At 45.6% G+C, this 23920-nt stretch overlaps 1 protein-coding gene across 1 annotated transcript in view; it reads left to right on the top strand.

The window, feature by feature from the left end:
* Positions 1–986: 986 nt before the first annotated feature.
* LOC144506058 (uncharacterized) overlaps positions 987–23920 on the top strand; it is an 81410-nt gene continuing 58476 nt past the window's right edge. Inside the window, exons 1-2 of the mRNA XM_078231875.1 lie at positions 987–1049; positions 14676–15017. Of these exons, the coding sequence (XP_078088001.1) occupies positions 1001–1049; positions 14676–15017 (391 nt within the window). The 5' untranslated portion in view covers positions 987–1000. The remainder of the gene's footprint in view (positions 1050–14675; positions 15018–23920) is intronic.

Here is a 23920-nt window from a genome sequence, read left to right as displayed (position 1 = left end):
TGACCATGCTAAATTCTCCCTCCGTGTGCCCGAACCGGAGTGTGGCGATCAGGGGATTTTCATAGTAACTTCATTGCAGTGTTAATGTAACCTGTGACACCGATTAAAAAACTTTAAACTTTAAAAACAGAGAGTGGTCAAATCATACAGCAGCAAAGGAGGCTATCCGGTCTATCAGACTGGGTTGGAATTTCTTCCTTTCAAGATCAAAGTGTTTGCTCCTATTGCTCTAATATTTTGGAATTTTTTACTCTCCCAGCTAAGAATATGCCAAGTTCCAATAAACCAAAAAACGGCCATTAACTCAACCATTCAAATACAGTTCTATGTATAAATTTGTATTGTTTGTTTAACTGTGAACTAGATTATTATAAAATGTAAACCCCAGCTATCATTTTGGCCATATTCATGACCATCACTACAGCGTCCCGTCCCTCTCCCCCCTCACCCCAATCAGAGCATAATAAAAATTGGCGAATAATTGAAAATCTCTGAATTTTAGGTTTTACATGGATTGACTGGCGATATGATGGACAAAACAGGTAAAATAAAAAACAGCATCAGTTCAGTTTAATCCTTCTTGCACAGTGAGGATGCTGTGGTAGCAGGCAAGGTGGAGCTCAGGTTAGTGGGGTATGCCATGAACCAACCTCTTATATAAGGCTTTTTTTTAATCCCTTGAAAATTTAGTAAATATTCTAAAAGGTGAGCAGGCAACTCAAGCTTTCATAATGGACATGGATAGAATTAAGATGTAAAACGGTTAACATTTGTGAAAGTTGTACTTGAATTAGAAGTAAATATCATCTAAAAGGTGCAAATTAGGATAAGTAAGTGGGTGGTTTGGTGGTTAGCAGCAGATGTAAAATACACCGGAAATAACACTCATTTTATCATTTTCTCCTCCTTGTCTGTAAGGTAACACTTTTATCAGTAACATTTACATACAGTATAAAGGAACAAGTAATGCTAGGAAATACAACCAGTAGGCATTGTCAAGATGGGTTTTATTCATCATGCAGCTGCTCTTTTGGCATTAAACATGAATGGTGAGTACTTTGAACAATTGATTATATGACGTTTCCTACATTAGAGGAACAAGTTAAAATCACAAGGTAAAAGTAGAGAAGATGTAAAAGTGGAGTGCCGAAACTCAGGAACCGTCAAGGCACACAGAGCAGAAATTGGAAAGGCACAATTACTCCATTATTTTTGCATTGATTCAAAGTGCTTTTAGGTAAGCTCAGCGGTGTAAAGGCCAAGTTCCAATCTGACTCCTAAGTATACTACAGAAGAGCTGGGGGATCACTTCCAATGGATATTGTCACACCAATTTAGCTTCAAATCAGACGTGATGTAAGTTAAGCACAATGCAACCCTACATTTGAAATGTGCTCAGGCAGCCCCTTGAGCAACCGGGGACATTTATAAATTGAGGAGTCATTTGGATAGATAGCTGGTGTAGACCAAATGCCTTCTCCTACCCAATGCAACTGGAACTGGCATTCATTTAGCACCTTTAAGGTAGAAAAATATCCCACAACTATCTAGGTCAGATAGCTAAAAGCCTTGCAAAGAGGTGGGTTAGTGAGGATTTTAAAGGAGAGAATTAGAAACAGAAAGGAGTTGATGTTAGGAACTCCAAAGATTTGGACCAAACTGGAGGAAGGGATAACCATCAAATGTTGGGATGGATGGAGGGCAATGCAGAATTTATGATATAATGCTGCTCTGTATGTATTGTTAATTGGTTGATGGTGCCACCTCTACTCTCCTAATGTTAAAAAAATACAGCTATGCATAGAGTGGAACTCTGCACATGATTGAGCAGAAATGCACAGTCTGAGGTTCAACCCATAGCATAGCTTGGGTCTTTCGATTCATTATCCCACTCTAAGATTCTAGTCTGAGACCACTATCTGGAATATAAGTAGTAAAATAATGGATGCAAGAGACATAAACAGAGAGTTGTTGAATTATGGAACATACCCAGTGAAATGACCCTTTCATTAATCAGATCAACTTTTATATCTCCATAAACCCTTACACAAAGAATGCCATTATTTGGGTTATGACATGATGCTCTCTAAACAAGAAAATATATCTCAATCAATATATTGTGTCAATTCTATATTGTTAAAGAAACTTGAGTGATTTAATCACGGTTCTCTTTACTGGGGTTCAGATGAAAGCTACAACTTGCACAAGCTTTCTGCCATTATCCGAGCCCTTCAAGTCGGTTAGATCCTTGAAATCAGCCCCAATTATTCCCCTACAGTTGCCATTATGAAAACATTTCATATCATAAAATGCTGTAGAATGAAATGATGATCCACAAATTCCGTCTTCTAAAAACAAATTCCCAGCAAGTTCAATAAAATATCAATTTTGTCGGAACAGGTGGAATAGGAATGCTGTTTTGGGACAGTGACTATACTTCAAAAAGTACTTAGTTAGCCGTAAAGTGCTTTGAGACATCCCATGGCCATAAAAAGTGTTATATTAATGCAAGCATTTCTTTCTACGATTCTGCAAGAATACTGTTAGTCACTGCACTGTCTACTCGGGCTATTACTCATGATTGGTCTCGCCACCCCACCCCCAATTCCCGGGAACTCCCTTCCACTGACTAGGTTAACCTTTGATTGCCCAGTGCTGCTGAGCTTCAATAAGAATGTCTATTTGGTGCATACAGCTTCTCTGCTGCACTCCATGAGGCCTGAGCCTAAATTTAGTTTAGTTCTCACACAAACAAAAAGGGGTGGGTGGAGAAACCACACCAGCAATATTTTGAATGGAAGTTGGATTTCTGTCTGTGTTTCACATCCTTGAATTGGCAGCCTGCCTCTTTGGCATCATGTATGTTCTTTGCACATGCCCTGCTGCATCCCCCCTCCTCACATTATCCCACACACACACACACACCACCTTCCTCCAACATATCCAATACAACCTCTGAAAAGGTTTGAAACTTTTAGAATAATTTCTGTGCCTTTAAAGTGGTTAATGTGCCTTTTGGCTTCTCCTGCAGTCATTTCTCTTCGAGTGGTCACACTCTATTAGACTTTAAACTGCGACACGTTAGATGTTACTTGCATACCTGATTCCCAACTTTCTCACATGTAATCAGTGGCGCTGAGAGCCGTGGGCGGCATGGTGACACCATGGTTAGCACAGCTGCCTCACAGCCCCAGGGACCTGGGTTCGGTTCCCGGCTTGGGTCACTGTCCGTGTGGAGTCTGCACATTTTCCCTGTGTCTGCGTGGGTTTCCTCCGGGTGCTCCGGGTTCATCCCACAGTCTGAAAGACGTGCTGGTTAGGTGCATTGGCCATGCTAAATTCTCCCTCAGTGTATCCGAACAGATGCCGGAGTATGGCGACTAGGGGATTTTCACAGTAACTTCATTGCAGTGTTAATGTAAGCTTAGTTGTGACAATAGTAAATAGACTTTAATTTAAATGCTATTCATGGGCGATGTCCATTCAGTCTAGCTCCTCGTTGTTTTAGCATGTGTAGTCGCATGAATAATGGAATCTTGGCAGCTTTTTAGCTGGGATCCTGAAACAGCTGAGGACAGCTGGAGAGCGACAGTGCCCATGATGTTCTGTGATTACACCTATGCAGACGGAACCTGATGTGATGAGACCTGTATCTGATTTCCCACCATATTTTCTCTCACTAGTTCCAGCAGTAACTGTTTTGCATCTGAACAGACTGCGAAACCTCATGTGTTTCAGAATATGAGCACATTTGCTTTTTATCATCTCATTTTTAACTAAGAACTGAGCAATTAATGACATTAATTCATTTTTGCTGGGATTCAACTTTATTGATTTAAAAAAGAAGTCTATAAAATCTGCTAAATTAAAATCCCCATAAAGTAGCAGGGTTTATAATATTGGACAGATGTTTGTTTCCAGTGTTGAATTTGAAAAGGTTTTGAATACGGTGTTAGTTCTAGCCTAGATTTTAATTAACCAGATGTTCACATGTACTGGCTCTGGTACATGTTCATGTACTGTACATGAATGCCATCTTAACTGAAGAATCTTTGCACTTTGTGGTCAGATACAGTACATAGGAACAATGGAACAATGGAAATGCAGTGGTCAACGACAAAACTGCATACAGAATATTATCAGTTAAGGAAATCACCCATTTAGTATTGTTATGATCAGGTGAGGAGGGGTTGATTGGCAGCCATTTTTTCCCTCTCCTGGTTTGACCACAACAGGATTTAAAAAACATGGATGCACTTGCCAATTCAGTGGGCGTTTAACTGTTTATGTGCTGTGATCATAGAAGACACAATCAGACAGATTTTCTTGAGTCTTAACAAAGACATTATCTGTTATTGTACTCAGCCTAGTCTAAGTAAAATAATAAAATATGCTCTGACTTTGCACACACACACACGTAGGTTACAGAGTGGGGAAAGATAAATTAAGCAAGTTTTTAAAAAATCATTTATGGGATGTGGGCATTGTTGGCTAGGCCAGCATTTATTGCCTATCCCTAAGTTACAGTTCACTAACATTAAAGAGGTATACAGTTCATGGAGATTGGTAACTTGGCTGGCTTCAGGCGTGTGGTAAACCACTGTGTGGTGGACCTCAGTTGTGCCTTTGTCCTATATGGACCACCGTTGTGTGTGTTTGTCATACCTGGACACATCCCCTTCCAGTTTGGTTCCTCCCCTCAGCACCTAGTATAAAGGTGGCTGTCTCCTCCCCCTTGTTCAGTCCAGGTCGGTTAATTGTTGGGATCTGCTCCTGATTCTGTTGTGAATAAAAGCCTACACTTATATTGGCATATCGGTAGTCTTTCGCCTTATTGATAGCGCATCACACTGTTAGCTTATTACCTGTATTTGTGACATGCCTGGACACATCCCTGCCGGCCCTACCCGAGACTCCTCCCCCCCCTCCCCCGGTCCAGGTATAAAGGCGACTGCTCCCCACCCCCCCTGCCTCAGTCTGGACCAGTTCATCGGCATGGGTGTGCTCCAAGTCTTTTGCTAATAAAAGCCTATTTGTTCTTGCATACAAACTAGTCTTTGCTCGATTGATGGTGCATCAATTTTATTAGCAAAAGTTTTGGGATGGAGCAGATACTAAAACCCGACAAACTCGAACTGGACCCTCAAGCTGTAGGAGCCTCTAACAGCTTCGATCACTGGCTGCGCTGTTTCGAAACTTTCCTCACCTCTTCCTCCATCGTCCGGACCGAAACTGACAAGCTCCACGTGCTCCACGCCCGGGTAAGCGATCAAGTATTCTCGATGATTAGAGACACTGAAACTTACAAGGATGCGATCGAACTTTTAAAAGGCCAGTACAACAAACAGTCTAATGAAATCTACGCCAGACATCTTCTGGCTACTCGCAGACAACAGCCAGGAGAATCGGGTGATCAATTCCTGTGTGCGTTGCGAGCACTTGGCAGGGCCTGCAACTGCAAGACCGTAACAGCCACCCAAAACACTGAGGACTTAATCAGAGATGCCTATGTCACAGGTATCAGGTCAAACTATATCTGTGGGCTGGACCTACAAAAGACTGTGATGCTTGCCGACTTGTTAGAGGTGGCCTTCCATAATCTCGAGGCCTACACCCCCGACCACGGGGGCGCATCGTGGACACCGCGGCCGCCGCCACCTCTGTACTCGGGAGGGTCGCAGGCCTACACCACGCCACGTCCCACCAATGACCCGACCGGTGCGGCAGTCTCCGGAGGCCCGAAGTGCTACTTCTGCGGCCTGGGGAAGCACCCCCGACAACGCTGCCCGGCGAAGGATGCGATCTGCTCTGGGTGTGGAAAGAACGTGAAGGTATGCAGAGTGAAATCGACCTCCAAGCCCAGTAGCGCGCGTGCGACCTGCGGGGGCCGCCATCGTGGGCGCCGGTAGCCGCGTGTGAGCTGTGCAGGCCACCATCTTGGATGCCATCAGCCGCGTGTGGGCCGTGCGGGCCGCCATCTTGGACGCCATCAGCCACGTGTGGGCCATGCAGGCCACCATCTTGGACGCCGTCAGCCGCGTGCGACTACTCGCAACATCCAATGGTGGCTTCAATTATGCTGTACCAATCCAGGCCTCACCAACTCGCCAGGTTCATGATGGACATCGAGGTAAACGGTCGCATTACAAACCGTTTGTTTGACTGTGGGAGTACGGAGAGCTTTATTCACCCTAACACCAGTGAGTCGCTACGCCCTTTCAGTACTGCCAGTGAAGCAAACGATCTCCATGGGGCGGCACGGTAGCACAGTGGTTAGCACTGCTGCTTCACAGCTCCAGGGTCCCGGGTTCGATTCCCGGCTTGGGTCACTGTCTGTGTGGAGTTTGCACATTCTCCTCGTGTCTGCGTGGGTTTCCTCCGGGTGCTCCGGTTTCCTCCCACAGTCCAAAGATGTGCGGGTTAGGTTGATTGGCCAGGTTAAAATTGCCCCTGAGATGCGTAGGTTAGAGGGATTAGCGGGTAAATATGTGGGGGTAGGGCCTGGGTGGGATTGTGGTCGGTGCAGACTCGATGGGCCGAATGGCCTCCTTCTGCACTGTAGGGTTTCTATGATTTCTATGATTTCTATGGCTTCAAAGTCCCACTCGGTGGATGTCCTCGGGTACTGCGTGGCGACCCTGACTGTCCGGGGCACAGTGCACAAAAATGTCAGGCTCCTCGTGCTGCCACAACTCTGCCCTGCCGTACTCCTGGGGCTAGATTTCCTGAGTCACCTTAAGAGCGTCACCATGGAGTATAATGGGCCTTTTCCCCTGCTCTCCGATTGCAATCAGCAGTTCTTAGATCGCCCACCGCGCACCATCTGCAGCCTCTCGCCCCTCCCTCACTGTTTGAAAATCTCACCCCCGATTGCAAGCCCATCGCCACCAAGAGCAGACAGTACAGTGCTGGAGACAGAGCTTTTATCAGGTCCGAAGTGCAATGGCTCCTAGGGGAGGGGATCATTGAGGCCAGTACCAGCCCCTGGAGAGCCCAAGTAGTAGTTGTTAAAACTGGGGAGAAACATTGCATGGTCATTGACTACAGTCAGACCATTAACTGATACACGCAGCTGGACGCGTACCCCCTTCCCCGCATATTTGACATGGTTAATCAGATTGCGCAATATCGGGTGTTCTCCACCATCGACTTAAAATCTGCATACCACCAGCTCCCTATCCGCCCGGAGGACCGCCAATATACTGCCTTCGAGGCGGATGGCCGCCTCTATCACTTCCTTAGGGTTCCCTTCGGCGTCACTAACGGGGTCTCGGTTTTCCAGCGTGAGATGGACCGAATGGTAGACGAGAACGGGCTGCGGGCCACCTTCCCGTACCTGGATAACGTCACCACCTGCGGCCATGATCAGCAGGACCACGACGCCAACCTCCACAAATTCCTCCACACCGCCACACTCCTAAATCTGACCTATAATAAGGAGAACTGTGTATTCCGCACACACCGCCTCGCCATCCTTGGTTGTGTTGTGGAAAATGGGGTCATCGGTCCCAATCCCGACCACATGTGTCCCCTCCTGGAACTCCCCCTCCCCACCAGCCTCAAAGCACTGAGGTGATGCCTGGGCTTCTTCTCGTATTACGCCCAGTGGGTTCCCAATTATGCGGATAAAGCCCATCCGCTCATCAAATCCAACTCTTTTCCCCTGACGGCAGAGGCCTGCCTGGCCTTCGACCGCACCAAAGCAGACATCGCAAAGGCCACGATGCATGCTGTAGACGAATCCATCCCGTTCCAGGTGGAGAGCGATGCGTCTGACTTTGCCCTAGCCCTTAACCAGGCGGGCAGACCCGTGGCCTTCTTCTCATGAACCCTCCAAGGCCCTGAAATTCGACACTCCTCTGTTGAAAAGAAGGCCCAAGCCATAGTGGAAGCTGTATGGCACTGACGCCACTACTTAGCTGGTAAACGATTCACCCTACTCACGGACCAATGGTCAGCTGCATTCATGTTTAACAACACGCAGCGGGGCAAGATCAAAAATGATAAAATATTGAGGTGGAGAATCGAGGTCTCCACCTACAATTATGACATCTTATACCGGCCCGGGAAGCTCAATGAGTCCCCAGACGCCCTGTCCCGGGGAATATGTGCCAGCGCACAAATAGACCAATTGCAGAGTCTCCACAACGACCTCTGCCACCTGGGGGTCACCAGGTTTTCTCACTTCATTAAAGCCCATAACCTGCCCTACTCCATTGAGGAAGTCAGGTCTATAACTAGACACTGCCAGGTCTGCGCAGAGTGTAAGCCGCACTTCTATCGGCCAGACAGAGCACACCTCATAAAAGTCACCCGCCCTTTCGAACGCCTAAGTGTTGACTTCAAAGGCCCCCTCCCCTCTTCTGACCACAACATATACTTCCTCAACGTCATTGACAAATATTCACGTTTCCCCTTCGCTATTCCCTGCCCGGATACGACCTCGGCCACAGTCGTCAGGGCCCTGCACAGCCTCTTCACCCTGTTCGGTTTCCCTAGCTATATCCATAGCAACCGGGGATCCTCCTTTATGAGTGATGAGCTGCGACAGTACCTGCTCTCCAAAGGCATAGCCTCGAGTAGGACCACCAGCTACAACCCCAGGGGGAACGGACAGGTAGAGAGGGAGAACGCGACAGTCTGGAAGGCCGTTTTACTAGCTCTGAGATCTAAAGGTCTTCCAGTCACCCGTTGGCAAGAGGTCCTCCCTGATGCACTACACTCGATTAGATCACTCCTTTGCACTGCTACCAATGCTATCCCTCATGGAAGAATGTTTGTTTGTTTTCCCCAGAAAGTCCTCCTCGGGGACCTCACTACCATCGTGGCTGATGTCCCCAGGCCCTGTCCTGCTCTGGAAGCACGTGAGGACCCATAAGTCAGACCCCCTGGTCGAAAGGGTCCAATTCCTCCACGCCAACCCCCATTACGCCTATGTGGCGTAGCCCAACGGGTGGGAGGACATGATCTCTATTCGAGACCTGGCACCCGCAGGTGCCCCAGGGACCACTACGACCCACAACCCCACACCCCCAACCTCCAACATTGTCCATACAGCACCAGGGCCACAGCACGCTCCCCTAGCCCCCGTATACAGCACCCCTGAGCCCCAGGAGCCGCCACCACGCACCCGACAATCTGAAGGGACTACAGACGACTCGAGCGACTACGACCTGGCACCTGAACCAACACCGCGGCCACCTGAACCGACACCACAACCGGCACTACGGCGGTTGCAGCGGCAGATCAAGCCCCCAGAGAGACTAAATTTGTAGTTCTGTAAATATCGTTCCACCCACCTCACCCCCGCGGACTCTTTTTTAAACAGGGGGTGAATGTGGTAAACCACTGTTAGCTTATTACCTGTATATGTGACATGCCTGGACACATCCCTGCCGGCCCTACCCGAGACGAGACTCCTCCCCCCCCCCCTCCCAGTCCAGGTATAAAGGCAACTGCTGCCCACCCCCCTGCCTCAGTCTGGACCAGTTCATCGGCATGGGTGTGCTCCAAGTCTTTTGCTAACAAAAGCCTATTTGTTCCTGCATACAAACTAGTCTTTGCTCGATTGATGGTGCATCAAGGCTGAATTCACAGTGCTGCTTCTTTCAGTTGCTGGTCTTAATGCTTCTGGAATCAAGGTGATTTAAAGTTACGTATGGTTGATTTATCTGTTCTTCTGGAGACAGTGGTGCTGGGTTGAATCCTTTTCACAAAAGCTCTATTTACGGCACCTGGATTAGTCCCAATCAGCAGACAAGATGCAACAACTTGTAACTTGGATGCAGAAATAAAGAGAGAGCGAGGAAGGAAGGAACCCACTCTGGGCCTTTTTCCTTTAGCATCTTGGCTACTTGTCCTGTTCTGCAGAGAAAACAAGTGCTTAAAATACACAAAAGCTTGGGTTCTCCCATGATCTTATCTCACTAACTGCCCAAGGTTCCAAATGCAGCCGTGGCCAGTGCATTCCAGTCGTCGTTTGATTAGATCATGTCTGGGAATCCCTCTCTCACTCAACTTACAACCTTTAAAGAGGATTTGGACAAGCACTTGAAATACCATAACATTTAAGGATATGGGCAAATGCTAGAAAATGGGATTAGCGTGACATTAGTGGTAGTTATTGTCAGTGCAGATTCAATGGACCTAATGTCCTTTTCTGCACTGTACAACTCTATGAAATGTTAATGATGTTCTCACTCCGTAAGATATTACTACCAGCTGAACAACACTGCAGAGGTTCGGCTCCCAAGTATAATGGGAGATGGAAGGTTAACCCATTGGATCTTGTTGGTTCCTATAACAGAAAGAGGGTCCTATTTGGACGTAGCTTCTGTGTTATACTATTCCCAAGTTCATAAAGCTCCATCTCATTTGGTCTTAAACAGGACATATCTAGGCCCTGACCAGGTATCATGCTGCTTATTTTTCTCTATCCATTGATTTTAGAGAGGGAGGACTTCATCAGAGAAACCATGCAATAGGAATCAAAGATGACTTTAACCTGGTATATTTTGCTCAAACATTCCCCTCAAAGAACATTACTGTAAAACAAAAGCGGATAAAGGAAACTTTGACCTCCATCAGGGACAAAAGAAGACTTATGTATGTTTGTGGTTTGGTTTTCATGGTGGTGGGAGCAAAGAATCTAGCAGCAAGCAAAAAGTTGAAAACCTGCCGGCGTAAAAGCAGTTTGCACCAATAACAGGTTAATGGTGGGATGGTTATCCCGCTACCTAGTGCTATTTACATTCATTTACATCTTATGAATGCTCATTTAAACAGTTGCTCACTGGAATCTCCTCATGTGTTCCAATCTTGGGTCATGCCAGCAAGAAATGCCGTCGGTCTCAAACATATTTGAAAATGTGTGATGGACACAAGTCAGACTTGAGTTTGCTTGTGACTTTGAGATGAGTGTGCCGTATGATTTTGCTCACTCTGGGAACTGAGAGCCCACTGAGGAATGAGAGTGTTGGGAGAGCAGACTTGAAGCTTCTGCTGCCATCTCATGATGCAAACATTACTGTGACTGAGATGAGGACAAGGCTAGGGATCTCCTCCTCCTGTGCATGTCTCGTCTTCTGTCATTAACACAGAGGAGACACAAATAGAATATCAGTGCTGCTGAGCTGCCCTCACTCACTGTTCCTTGAGGAAGAAGCTTTAGAAATGCTTAAATCACACACTTAAAATAAAGATTTAAATACACCTCCCTGACATCACACACAGGTGCAGAGAGTAGTTCAATGAAATTTGATTTCACAGGAATGTTCATCTCAGAGTGGGACACTATCACTGAGTAGGAGAATGGCTAAACCTCAACATCAGAGGATACCAATGTACAAAATCACAACACCTTCAGTTGACCAAAACATTCACATAATCATCAAATGTATTCACAAAAATGCAATGTATTTATAGTGAAAGTACACCTGTAAACCAGAAGTGACATCAAAATGTCTTTATTTTCCTAACTCTAACACTACGCCTTGGTGCATCAGAGTGGAGGCAGGCTTCTGACTACTACATCCTGGTGCCTATGATAACCTTGGTGGATGGCCTCTGGTGGCCTGATGCCTGGAGGCTCCAGCCTCCGGCTGAAGTTCCCTCAGTGGCCTATGTGGCTGGAGTGGGTGCAGTCACAGGTAGAGAGGACTGCACTGTGAGTGCTCAAGGGCCCCGTCTTGACTGCTGCAGGAAATGCAACACCTGGAGGGAGATCAAGGTGCCTTGTACCCATGTTGCCTACATCCTGATGGTGCCTGCCAAGGTGTGTGGCCATGGAATGCAGGGGCAAGTCCAAATCCAGCAAGACCTGCTGGACCAAGATCTCCATGGTGATTGTTAACCTTCTCACTCTCAAAGCACTTGCATGTGAAGCCACAACATCAGGCAGAATGTGGACAGACTCCTCCACTATTTGCTCCAGTCAGCTGAGTGACTGCTGAATCTCTGCTTGATGTTCTCCCGCCAGCTGTTGTTACATCTTGAGTATTGAGTTGATGGCCACTTCCAGACTGAATAGTTGACTGGTCTCCGGCAACCTCCAGACCCCCTCCTTGGATGTGGTCTGGGGGCTGGACTGCTGTCTACTGCTTAGTGGGCCTCGATCAGCTGCGGCATAGAAAATAGATAATAGAGTTGCTGACCATGAGCGTAAGACTGCGTGTGACTCACTGCGATTTTTAGGATTTGATGAATTGATGGAGCTGTGATCCATACTAGGTTGCTAAGAGAGGGCAAACTCCCCCTCTTCACAGGAATGATCCCTATCCTTCCTAGCCAGCTCAGACACAGTCTCCTTGAATTCTGTGGGGGCAATGATCTCAGCCATCCCTCCCCAAGTCGCGATCTTTCCCACTTATTGTGCACCAGCTTGGCCTGTATGAAGACAAAAGAAAGACATATGATCAAAGAGGATGGAGGGAGGTTGTGTAAGATGCATGCCCCCGTGTGTGGTGAGCCCACCCCCGAAAGCCCAGAGGATGGAGTGTAAGCAGCATGATAGAAGGGATGGGTTCTGATGTGGAAGTGAGAGAGGGAGTGTTGATGTGTATCCCCCACAAAGGGATGTCTGAGATCTGTGAACGGAGTAGCCGTTTGAGTACACAATGCCATGTTGAGAGTTTGATATTGGAGGAAGTTAAAGGATGACTTACCCTGACCGTGCAGATCGGATCATTCATCCTCTTCTTGCACTGGATGCCTCTTCAAGCATGGTTGCCGGTCGCACTGACCTCCTGGATGATGCCATCTCAGGTCAGAGACATGAGATTGCTGCGCTTCCTCGAATCATCTCTTGGGTACAGGATATACCTGTGCATTCATATTCCTTTGATCAAGGCATGAGGGCCTGGTGGCTTTTCTGTCACCTTCTTGAGGTTGCTAGCCTTTTCCTTCTGGCTTTCTGACATGTTAGACAGTTATCTGAAGACAGGTGAGCTGGAGAGGGTGAAATGTATGTTTTGGACTGGTATTTAAATATGGTGCCCATTGATGGCGGGCAGACAAATTACCTCCTGATCAGCCAGGTGATTTGCCCGATAATCACCTGTGCATATTTAATGAACTTCCAAGCGTGGAATCCGGTATGAATTCCTGTCACTCTTTCTGGTTAATTTATAAATTTTAAAAACTGGACAAAAATACTTTAAACTGACTGACACCATGACTGGCTATAACTCAAACAAAAGGAACTTCCTGACATTCAGAACAGCTGCCATCTTGCTACCTTTGAAGATTTGCTGATAACCATTGTGACTGCAGAGGAAGGGAATTGCACAAAGGCCTTTTACATTTCTAAGGCCAATGGAGGACAAAGGACCCTGAAATCTCTTTTAAAATTACTAATGATCCAAACCAAAGTGGCAAAGTTGGAATCATATCACATCATCTCTCCCCCCCCAACCCCCCACCCCCCAGATTGGGAGTATCAATTAACTCGTAGATCTGCAATGCTCAGTCTACCATCTTCCATCAACAAAGCATAGCTCAGAACCAGGGCTTGGTCCAAGTGAATGCCTGGCCCCCATCTACACTGTTTCTACTGGAACTTCTGAACTTCTTTACTAGCGCCTACCAGACGAATTCATCTCTTACATGCCTCGCCCATTGTGGACCCGATAGTGTGGATATCAGGAGGATGTTTCCCTTTGTGGGGAGTTTAGAACCAAGAAATAAGTTTAAAAATTAGAGATCTCCCATTTAAGATTGGGGTAAGGATATATGTTTTCTCTCTTATACGATTAGTCAGTGGAATTCCCCAGAGAGCATTGGAGACTGGGTCGTTAAATGATGTCAAGGCTGAGTTAGGTAGATATTGATCAGCAAAGGAGTGAGGAGTTACGGGGGGGTGGGGCAACAATCAGGTAAGCCAGATCTTATCGAATGGTAGTGCAGGCTTGAGGGGCCGAGTGAAGCAGGAGAGTGGGGAGAACTTCCCTGCTTTTCTCTGAAAATGTAAGCGATAAGCCTCCCTTTATATACACCACTTAACTTTCCTATCGATTGACTACAATGATAAGGCTAATTAGATGGCTGCATCATGTGTGGCTAATCATCTACCAACTGTTTTATGACTCACCAAATTTGAAATCCCCCTCCTGTATCTCAGTTCCTTTGCAGTCAAAATCATTTGAAACAACGATGAAATGAAAGGTCTGAGTGCTAAAGAGATAGAAAGATTTTGGGCGTGATCTTACCCATTGTTCCTGCCTCACTCCTGCTGCAACGAGCTCGGAGCATTTGGCACCCAGCCAGATCTCCATTCACTGCAGCGAGATGGGAAAATCCCACCGGCGTGAATGGTGGTAACATTCCGGCCTATGCCTTAGAGAGATATACAGAACCGTACAATTAATAATATGCTTTGTTTATAGCTACAATTCCAAATTTATCACTGTTTCCTGAGGTCAGATATTGTATGGAATATAGATAGAGTAATTCTCCCTGCCCAAGCAGCTAATGCAAAACTCAGAAGAGCATTGACTACTGCACCAGAATAAACATTTCCCAGTCCATGTACTGCCTGTGGCCTTTCTGAGATTGCCAATTTGTTGCAAGTTATGGGTATGTTGCATCAAGAAGCACTAAGAAGTGAGTGAAAATGATTTAATTTGTATGTGGTGCTTGCAACTAATGATGCCTAATCGTTGCTGTTATGTTTGATTCAGGTTTACTTACCGTTCTTTCATGTGTGAACGAGCCAAGCAGAAATGCCACTCTTGGGGAAAACATCTTCCTGAATCCAAACTACACAGACTGTGAAACATGTTCCATTGAATGGACATTTTCTTCAGACTCAGGGAGCCGTCGCATTTCCTCTTTTATCAAAAAAGGGCTGAACTCTGGAACTATCTTTGGTGCATTTAAACACAGAGTGAATATTGAAAACGATGGCTTTTATTTACGACTTCCATCTGTTCATTTTAACGATACAGGAAAATATACCCGAACGTTTGCAGATTTGAGTGGTGTGGAAACCTGTGTAAGCATAGTAGTTAATGTATATACAGGTAAGATCACAGTACTCTGAGAAACACTGGATTTCTATAATATTTAAGAACTTGTTTTAACAAATAGGATGGGTGGGCATTCAGACAGTTGATTATCATTGCTTCTTTGTCAATTTGAGGCATTGGAAAGTCACTGAAACTAAAGGATTGTCAGGTGTAGGGATGAATTTGCTCAGTGCTTTCTCTGCTCTGCCATTAACTTCAACAGAGTTTTCTGCTCAACGTCCATCAATATCATAGTGGCGAAATAGGAAAAGCTCGAGGAAGTTTATTTTTCTAGATTTTTATTCTCACTTTGTACCTTAACTACTCGTCTTCTTTCAGTCATTTCCGGGCCACATGCTATATTCTAGCCCTGAGAGCTCATAGTTTACCTCCCCCAAACTTGATACAATACGGTTATCCCCGCCCACCCCCACCACAACGCCCCAGCACACCCCTATCCCCCCTCCTTCCACCGCAACACCCCACCACACCCCCAAACTCTCTCCCCCCACCCACCCTGGCACCTGTCCAGAGGTGCATGAGAGCTGTCCCGATTGACTCATTTTCTCAGATCGACTCAGATGACAAGTGTTTGCCACAAACACAACACTTTGACCGTGGTTAAAATGGGCTGGAATCATCAAGTACAGAATGCGGCCATTAGCAGTTTAACCCAAATCAATTGTCAATGAGTTCCTGTTTGCTGCCTCTTTTCAGAGCTTCCCTAAACCTTGCCTATGTCTACCGACTCCCCCAGTCTTGCATTTCCCTCCTCACAAACAATCTTCTTTTCTTAGACTCAAGTCTGGTACTTGTCTCCCAACATGTTGAATCCTATGTTTCTCTCAGCACCTCAAAGCATCTTATACCTCTGTCTCCATTAATTCTGTGCTCTCCGCCCGAACTCCTGATCTGGTGTCGTCTCGTGAGGTTCAATGTAATGATTTTTCATTTTGTTCCACTGACACAAGATAATTTACATGAACCCACTCCAAATTCTGGAAAGATTTGAAACAGCTAAATATCCCCAGGACTTCTCCTGCTTCACTGCTGTAACTTTGCTGGAAGTTGATTTGATTTGATTTATTATTGTCACATGTATTGGGATTGATGCGCTATCAATAAGGCGAAAGACTACCGATATGCCAATATAAGTGTAGGCTTTTATTCACAACAGAATCAGGAGCAGATCCCAACATATAACCGACCTGGACTGAACAAGGGGGAGGAGACAGCCACCTTTATACTAGGTGCCGAGGGGAGGAACCAAACTGGAAGGGGATGTGTCCAGGTATACAACTGAGGTCCACCACAGGGATACAGCAAAAAGTATTGTTTCTTGTGCGCAATACAGATGAAGCATACCATTCAGAGAGTACGTAGGGGAAAAGGAGAGGGTGCAGAATATAGTGCTACAGTCACAGCTAGGGTATAGAGAAGGATCAGTTCAATATATGGTAGTTCCATTTAAAGGTCTGATGGCAGCAGGAAGAAGCTGTTCTTGAGTCGGTTGGTACCTGATCTCAGATTTTTGTATCTTTTTCCCTATGGAAAAAGATGGAAGAGAGTATGTGCGGGGTGCGTGGAGTCCTTAATTATGCTGGCTGAAGTTCAGCAGATATCCTGTATATGCTTGTCAAGAGCATTTCCATCCAACTTCAGCTGATAATACAGGGCTGGGCTGGGAAACATCCTGAGAATATTGCCGCTCACATTTAGTGCCGCATCTTCAGAAGTGAAAATAATGTCTTCAGTCACACTCCTCAGTGTCACAGATTTCAAAATTAAATACACATTTTTTTAGGAAATAAAACTCTGTTAATGCTTGGCAGCATTATAATGCTTATTGTATTATCAGAGTTTTTACACCTGCAGGAAACACTCTTGCTGCTCCTGGTCCATGAACAGAGGTGCACTCAGGTAACTTTCCTTTTCTCCAAATCAGTTTTTGGCTCCCCTGATGTTGTGAATGTAGTGTCTGTCCCTTCAAGACAGTGCAGTAGAAGTGGGCTACCTGACTTGAGGGAGCAGTTAGAACTGAGAGTGATTGATCACTCCAGAGGGTGGAGTCCTCTCTCGGGCAGCATCATATAGCAGCCACGTAGTTAACGTCATAAAGACTGGAGCACAATCCAAGGCAGCCTAGAGCTGCAACTCCTGTAGCTAATTTCTCTTATCAATAAATATCTTTTGTTCTGAACAAAGCATGAAGTCTCCTGACGACGCTGGAATGCCCCGGCATAATACCTGAGCTGCTCAGTGTTAAACTTGTAAGACAGGTTAAATGTGAGGTTTTCAGCTTTATTCTAACATTTAAATGCTAACCTGCTTCTTGGAAGTAGGTTGCCACCCACAGTCCTGCTTCTATTAAACACAGAAATGGGTGGGCAGGGATTGGTTTGGGGAATTTTAATATTTTTAACTCACCCAACTACCACCCATTTATTTCTGTGGATTGAAATTACCCTCAATGTGCTTTTGTGCTTTATTTCAATAATATGGAACTTGCTGCCTGCAAGGGCAGTGGAAGCAGAGACATTCAGTGATTTAAAAAAAAAATTGGATGGGACACATGGGGGAAATGAATTTTTAGGACCATAGCGATAAAGCAAGATTACAGGGATAGAGCAGGACTACAGCGAGAGGGCAGGTTTACAGGGATGGACCCAATTATTGGGATAGAGTTGGATTACGGGGATAGAGCTGGATTACAGAGTAGAGCTGAATTCCAGGAAGAGAGCAGGATTACCGGGATGGAATCTTAGAATCCCTACTGTACAGAAATAGGCTGTTCAGCCCATCGATTCTGCATCGTCTTTCTGACAGAGCATTTTAACCAGGCACTGTAACCCCACATATTTAAAGTAAAAGTAAAAATAAAGTTTATTTATTAGTCACAAGTAAGGCTTACATTAACACTGCAATGAAGTTACTGTGAAATTCCCCGAGTCACCACACTCCGGCACCTGTTCGGGTCAATGCACCTAACCAGCACGTCTTTCAGACGGGAGGAAACTGGAGCACCCGGAGGAAACCCACGCAGACACGGGGAGAATGTGCAAACTCCACACAGTGACCCAAGCCGGGAATTGAACCCGGATCCCTAGCTCTGTGAGGCAGCAGTGCTAACCACTGTGCCACCGTACTGCCATTGCCGTAGAGCAGGATTGTGCCACCGTGCCACCCCACTAATCCCCCTAACCTACACATCTTTGGACACTAGGGGGCAATTTAGCATGGCCAACCCACCTAACCTGCACATCTTTGGACTGTGGGAGGAAACCAGAGCATTCAGAGGAAACGCACGCAGACACGGGGGTGGGAACATGCAGGTTCCACACAGTTGCCCAAGGTTGGAATTGAACCCGGGTCCCTGGCGCTGTGAGGCAGCAGTGCTAACCACTGTGCCACCGTACTGCCATTGCCGTAGAGCAGGATTACAGGAATAGTGCAGGATTACTGGGATAGAGCAGGATTATTGGGATGATGCAAGATTACAGGGATAGACCAGGATTACTGGATACATGCAGGATTACTGGGATAGAGCAGGACTAGAGGGATCATGCCGGATTAAAGGGATAGTGCTGGATTACAGGGATAGAACAGGATTACAGGGATGGAGCAGGGGACTGGGACTGGCTGGCTTGCTCTACAGAGAGCCAATCTGGATTCACTGTGCCATGTGGCCTCCAATATTGCGCTGTGACTTCATAATTCTATTTGTTTTTAAATTTCCCTGAACTGCGTGCACCATCAACAATATAAAGCTGCAATCAAACTGCTCAAAGTCTCATCACGATATTGATTTTCGCTGTTCTTTTCTGTTCTTCTTTCTTTAATATATATGTGCTTTGAATAAAGTAAACACCTTTCTCACTGAGCATACTGTTATATTCTGCTGTTGACATCATTAGTAAAACAACCTGAACTTTGTTTTCAGCATTCTAATTGTAGCAGTTGGAAGAAATAATCTGATCTAATACACACTGGAGGCTTAATTCCCTTATAATATGATGTTATTTTCTGGTAATCAACAGCAAATTATCACTCCATAAACTGCAGTGATTATTTCATGATCATTCATTCTTCATTCTTTATTGAAGATATCATCACAGAATAAATGTACAGAGTGAATCTACTGATGCCTGAGTACAAAACTAAAATGAAATTAAACTGTTCTCACAAGTCCATCCCCTGATGTAGGGTAAGTATATAAAGTGCCCTAAAAAGTCATATCACACCAGCTTGAGAAAATGACAGGAAGCACCACACAGGTTTGGAAGGCTGCAGATTCCAAATGCCAGAAGATATGCAGGTTAGGAGGATTGGCCATAGTAAATTGGGTGGCATGGTGGCACAGTGGTTAGCACTGCTGCTTCACAGCTCCGGGGACCTGGGTTCGATTCCCGGCTTAGGTCAGTGTGTGTGTGGAGTTTGCACATTCTCCCCGTGTCTGCGTAGATTTCCTCCGGGTACTCCGGTTTCCTCCCACAGTCCAAAGATGTGTGCATTAGGTTGATTGACCATGCTAAATTGCCTTTTAGTGTCCTGGGATGCATAGGTTAGATGGATTAGTGGGGCAAATGTGTGGGGTTGTGGGGATAGGGTCTAGGTGGGACTGTTGTCGGTGTGGACTCGATGGGCTGAATGGCCTCCTCTTGCACTGTAGGGTTTCTATGATTCTATGATAAACTGTCTTTAGTGTTCCAAGATGTGTAGGTTAGAGGATTAGCGGGGTAAATGCTTGGGGTTATGGGGATAGGGCGCGGTATATGCCTGGGTAAGATGCTCTGTTGGAGAGTTGGTGCAGACCTTTGGGCCAAATGGCCGCCTTCTGGCACTGTATCCATCTTCGGTCTTGACTGCTCCATCAGGACGATGGTGGGACACCATGATTCATCTGAGTGTCCTTGAGTAGGGGGTGAGGAAATGAAAGTAGCCAGCAGGATATAAATTCACTTAGAACAGTACCACAAAGCAGGCAATAGCAAATCAGCATTGGGAAAAGACATGGGGTGGAATGTAAAAGGGTCTCAGATCATCTATTTTCACTGTTACCCAAGGGGAATTTATAATTCATGGATCCCACCCTACCTTATCCAGAGATTCCCTCCTGGGAATACATTAGGTGAACTTTAGCACATTTGGCAAGGAAGTGGCACATTTTGGCAACAAAGATGAGTGGGAAAGCAAATTGCATGGAGGACACAGAGAGTCTGCAGAGAGATTTGGATAGGCTAAGTGAGTGGGCAAGGATCTGGCAGATGGAGTATAATGTTGGTAAGTGTGAGGTTATCTACTTTGGAAGGAATAATAGTAAATAGTAAAATAGAACTTTATGGGTAGCTTTCTTTGAGGTTAGTGGCGAGTGTTGTCACTTTGCCACTGACTTGAAAGACTTGGGCTACTGTTCAGTGCTGTTCACTATCAAAATAGTTTCTCAGAGTATTCAAAAGAAGTGATGTAGTTTAATCTCCTCATTAATGCTGTCCTGCTTTTAATAAAACTTTTCATTGTATGTTAAAAATGATTCACAATGGCTCTGTGCTGGTGTGGAGAGAAATAGGTATAAAATTACAGAGTATTCAACACCTCAGGTTGATAAGACTAAAGTCCTGAGCAGAATTTTGGGTTTTATCTCAGGAGCTTGAGAAGATAAAAGCCAAGATGAAATGTTGGGCAGAATTTTCCCAAAAAATGGCGAAGTGCCATAATGGCGAGAAAACGAGTGATCTGTGCTGGTATCTCAGGTGTGTGCCACACTGTAATCATCCCACACTCAGCGCGCTGAGTTGCGCACTGGTGCTGGGGGGGGCATGGGGCCTAAACGTGCCAGTGAACCCGACTTCAGAGCATTTACACGCTGTTTCGTGAGAGTGTCCCGATCTCACAGTGCACTGAGAGAATCCTTCCGAACCCCATGGATGTCAGGACCCCTCCCCTCCCCCGCCCTGCCCTGCCATCAGCAGCATGTTCCCCAACCCCTCCCCGACATGTGTCGCCAGCATTGGGGCTAAACCAATGGGTTCCCCCATCATGATCTCTGACAAGCCCCCCCCCCTTCCTCCCCTAATCTGGACCCCGACATGATCCATCCCTGCATGGCCCCTCCGCATTGCCCGCCACCATCATGACCCCCACCCAGAGACCACCCCCTTGGTGCTGCCCACTGGTGTGCCACTTGAGCACTGCCAGGTGGATGCTGACTAATGGGAACTGCCTGGCCATGCCCCCAGCAACCCAGGGCTTCCATGGCCTCTGAGCCCCCTGGTATGGTCATCATGCCAGGCTAGTGGAGACTAGTAAGGATTTGCGCCAGTGTAACCTCCCGCGTAAGAGGTGGGAACATTCTGGGAGGGGGGCAATCATGTGCTGAACTCGCTAATGAGATTGAAATCTAGTCAATCTCATACTAATGGGACGCAATTCAGTTCACGCCATTGGAAAAGAGCTAGGACAATTACAAACTGTTTGGTGCTGGGTGAGAAACTGATCTTTTGGGATGCATGCTATTCTCCAGGATCAGCGTGATCTGCAACAGGCGCAGCGAGGTTGAAGAATCACCCCCAGTGAGTTTATGTAAAACTTTAATCAGAATCAGTTAGTGCAGAGATCAAGTATTAGGCTGCACAACATGGGAAGGGTACTGAAGCTTTAGAGAGGGTACAACCTGGATACACATATGTTGCTTGGTATGAAAAAATACAAAGAAACATTTGAGCAATAGACAATTGAAAGAACACACATTCTGGGGTTCTATGGTAGAAGTGTTTAACATTAAGAAGGAATGGGCCAGGAAAGATAGAGATTAAATGTAAGTGATTTGGAATTAGTAACTTTCTAAAGCAAACAGTTTCTTGAAAGAAAGGATACTGAAATTGAGGGCCAGAGATGGAGAGGAGGAGGGAAAGTGCTTGTCGGTGAGGGGCTCTTGGCCTCGTCACCCATCCTTCAGAGGAATGAGTGAGTAGAGCAAACACTGGAGGCAAGGTGGTTGGCAGTGGAAGGTGAAGAGGATGCAGAATTGAGTCAGTAGTTCAATGGACAGAAAAAGAGCCAATTAGATAGTGGGAGGTGGGATGAAAGGAGAGGCTAATAGGAAGGAGTGGAGGACAAAAGGGGAATGCAAAAGTGGGGGTAAGATGATGGAGAGGATGGGAATAGTGCTGGCTCAGGCCAAATTTGTTCTGCAATGTAGATTGCATCTGTTGGTGGCTCTTTCCCCATCACAGCACATCACGCCATCTACCAACATCTACCCTGAAGGAGGAAGAAGGACAAGGCAGGGAGGGACAGAAGAGGATAGGCAAAGTAAATAGAACTAGAGGGAGAAAAGCCAAAGAGAAAAAGAAGGGATTAGTACTTCCTGAATTAGGATGTTAAATTGAGCCACTGTGCGCTTGCAGTGCCTGATGATGCACCAGTGTAACATTTAAATAGGCTCACAAAGTTAAATTTCAGGTACAGCAAGCAATTAGAAAGGCAAAATGTATATTGTTATTTTTGATAAACAGGGCCGGATTACAAGAGTAATGAAGCCCTGCTGAAATTATCCAGGGCTTTGGTGAAACTACACCTGAAGTATAATGCACTGGTTTGGTCTTTTGGCCTATGGAAGGATATGCTTGTCTTAGAGAAGGTGCAACAAAAGTTCACTAGACTGATTTCTGGTATTAGAGAGTTGTTCTATATGAAGATAATAAGTAGAATAGATCTACACTCTCTGATATTTAGAAAAATGAGAGATAATCTGATTGAAACCTGTGAAATATTGACAGAGTAGTCGCTGAGAGCAGTTCTCCCTGGCTGGAGTATTAATAACTAATGGGCACAGTCTCATTGTAAGGGGTCTGCGATAAGAAGGAACGTCTTCACTCAGTGGATTGTGAATTTTTTGTATTCTCTGATTATGTTCAAGTCACCAGAATGGGGCTCAAACCCAGGACCTTCTGACTAAGAGGTGAGAGTGTTACCAGCTGACCCGTGGCTGGCATTAAGTCTATCCAACCTATTTTAGACTGATGATATAGACAGGAGCCTATTATATACAATCTATTTTAGTTAATACTAATTGTGTTAACGTTAAGCATGGTGGAACAATGGATTGAAATATATTGGAGCATTTCATGGGCACTGCACGCAATTTTTTCTGATAACAAGATTAAATGCTTCAGATGAAAGATAGAATTGGAGGGCTATCAGGCGGCTGATGTAAGAGGCATTATCTTTATGAAGTAGAGGAAGGTTTTTAAAGCTTCTGCATGAAATAATTCCCATTTGGAAAGATGGAAACACACATGTAAAATGTGCATTTGTCATCACCATTAGCGATCCAGAGATATCTGCAAAATCATTAAGATTTGCATTGTTTTACCATTGGCAGTCATGCCTACAGCTGCCAAAGCCTTGAGCTTTTGAAATCCCTCCTTAAACCTTTCAGCTTCTCTAATGTTTCTTCTAACCTATCTCTTTAACCAAACTTTTGGATGTCTTTCCTGATAAATCCTTGTAGAATTCTGTCAAATTTTGTTTGGTAACTTTCCTACGAAATATCTCAAGACGTTATACTACTCTAACGGTGTTATCTAAATACAAGTTGTTGTTCTTGATCCCTTAACTGTATCGCAGTGTGAAGGCGACTTATGTGGATAATTTTAGAGGTTAAATGGTGTGTTGGTGTTCAATCATCAATCATAGAATCATATAATCCCTACAGTGCAGAAGGAGGCCATTTGACCCATCGGGTCTGCATTGACTCTCTGACAGTGCATCTTACCCAGGCCCACTCCACCTTCCTCCCCGTTGCCTGCCCTAATCCCCATAACCCCATCCATATATCCCACGAATCCACCTAACCTCCACATCTTTGGGCACTAAGGGGCAATTTAGCACGGCCAATTCAACTAACTTGCACATCC

This window comes from Mustelus asterias, chromosome 17 (genome assembly GCF_964213995.1).
Source record: "Mustelus asterias chromosome 17, sMusAst1.hap1.1, whole genome shotgun sequence".
Taxonomy (NCBI): domain Eukaryota; kingdom Metazoa; phylum Chordata; class Chondrichthyes; order Carcharhiniformes; family Triakidae; genus Mustelus; species Mustelus asterias.
Note: the sequence above shows the minus strand (reverse complement) of the source record. Positions and strands in the feature narration are given on the sequence as shown.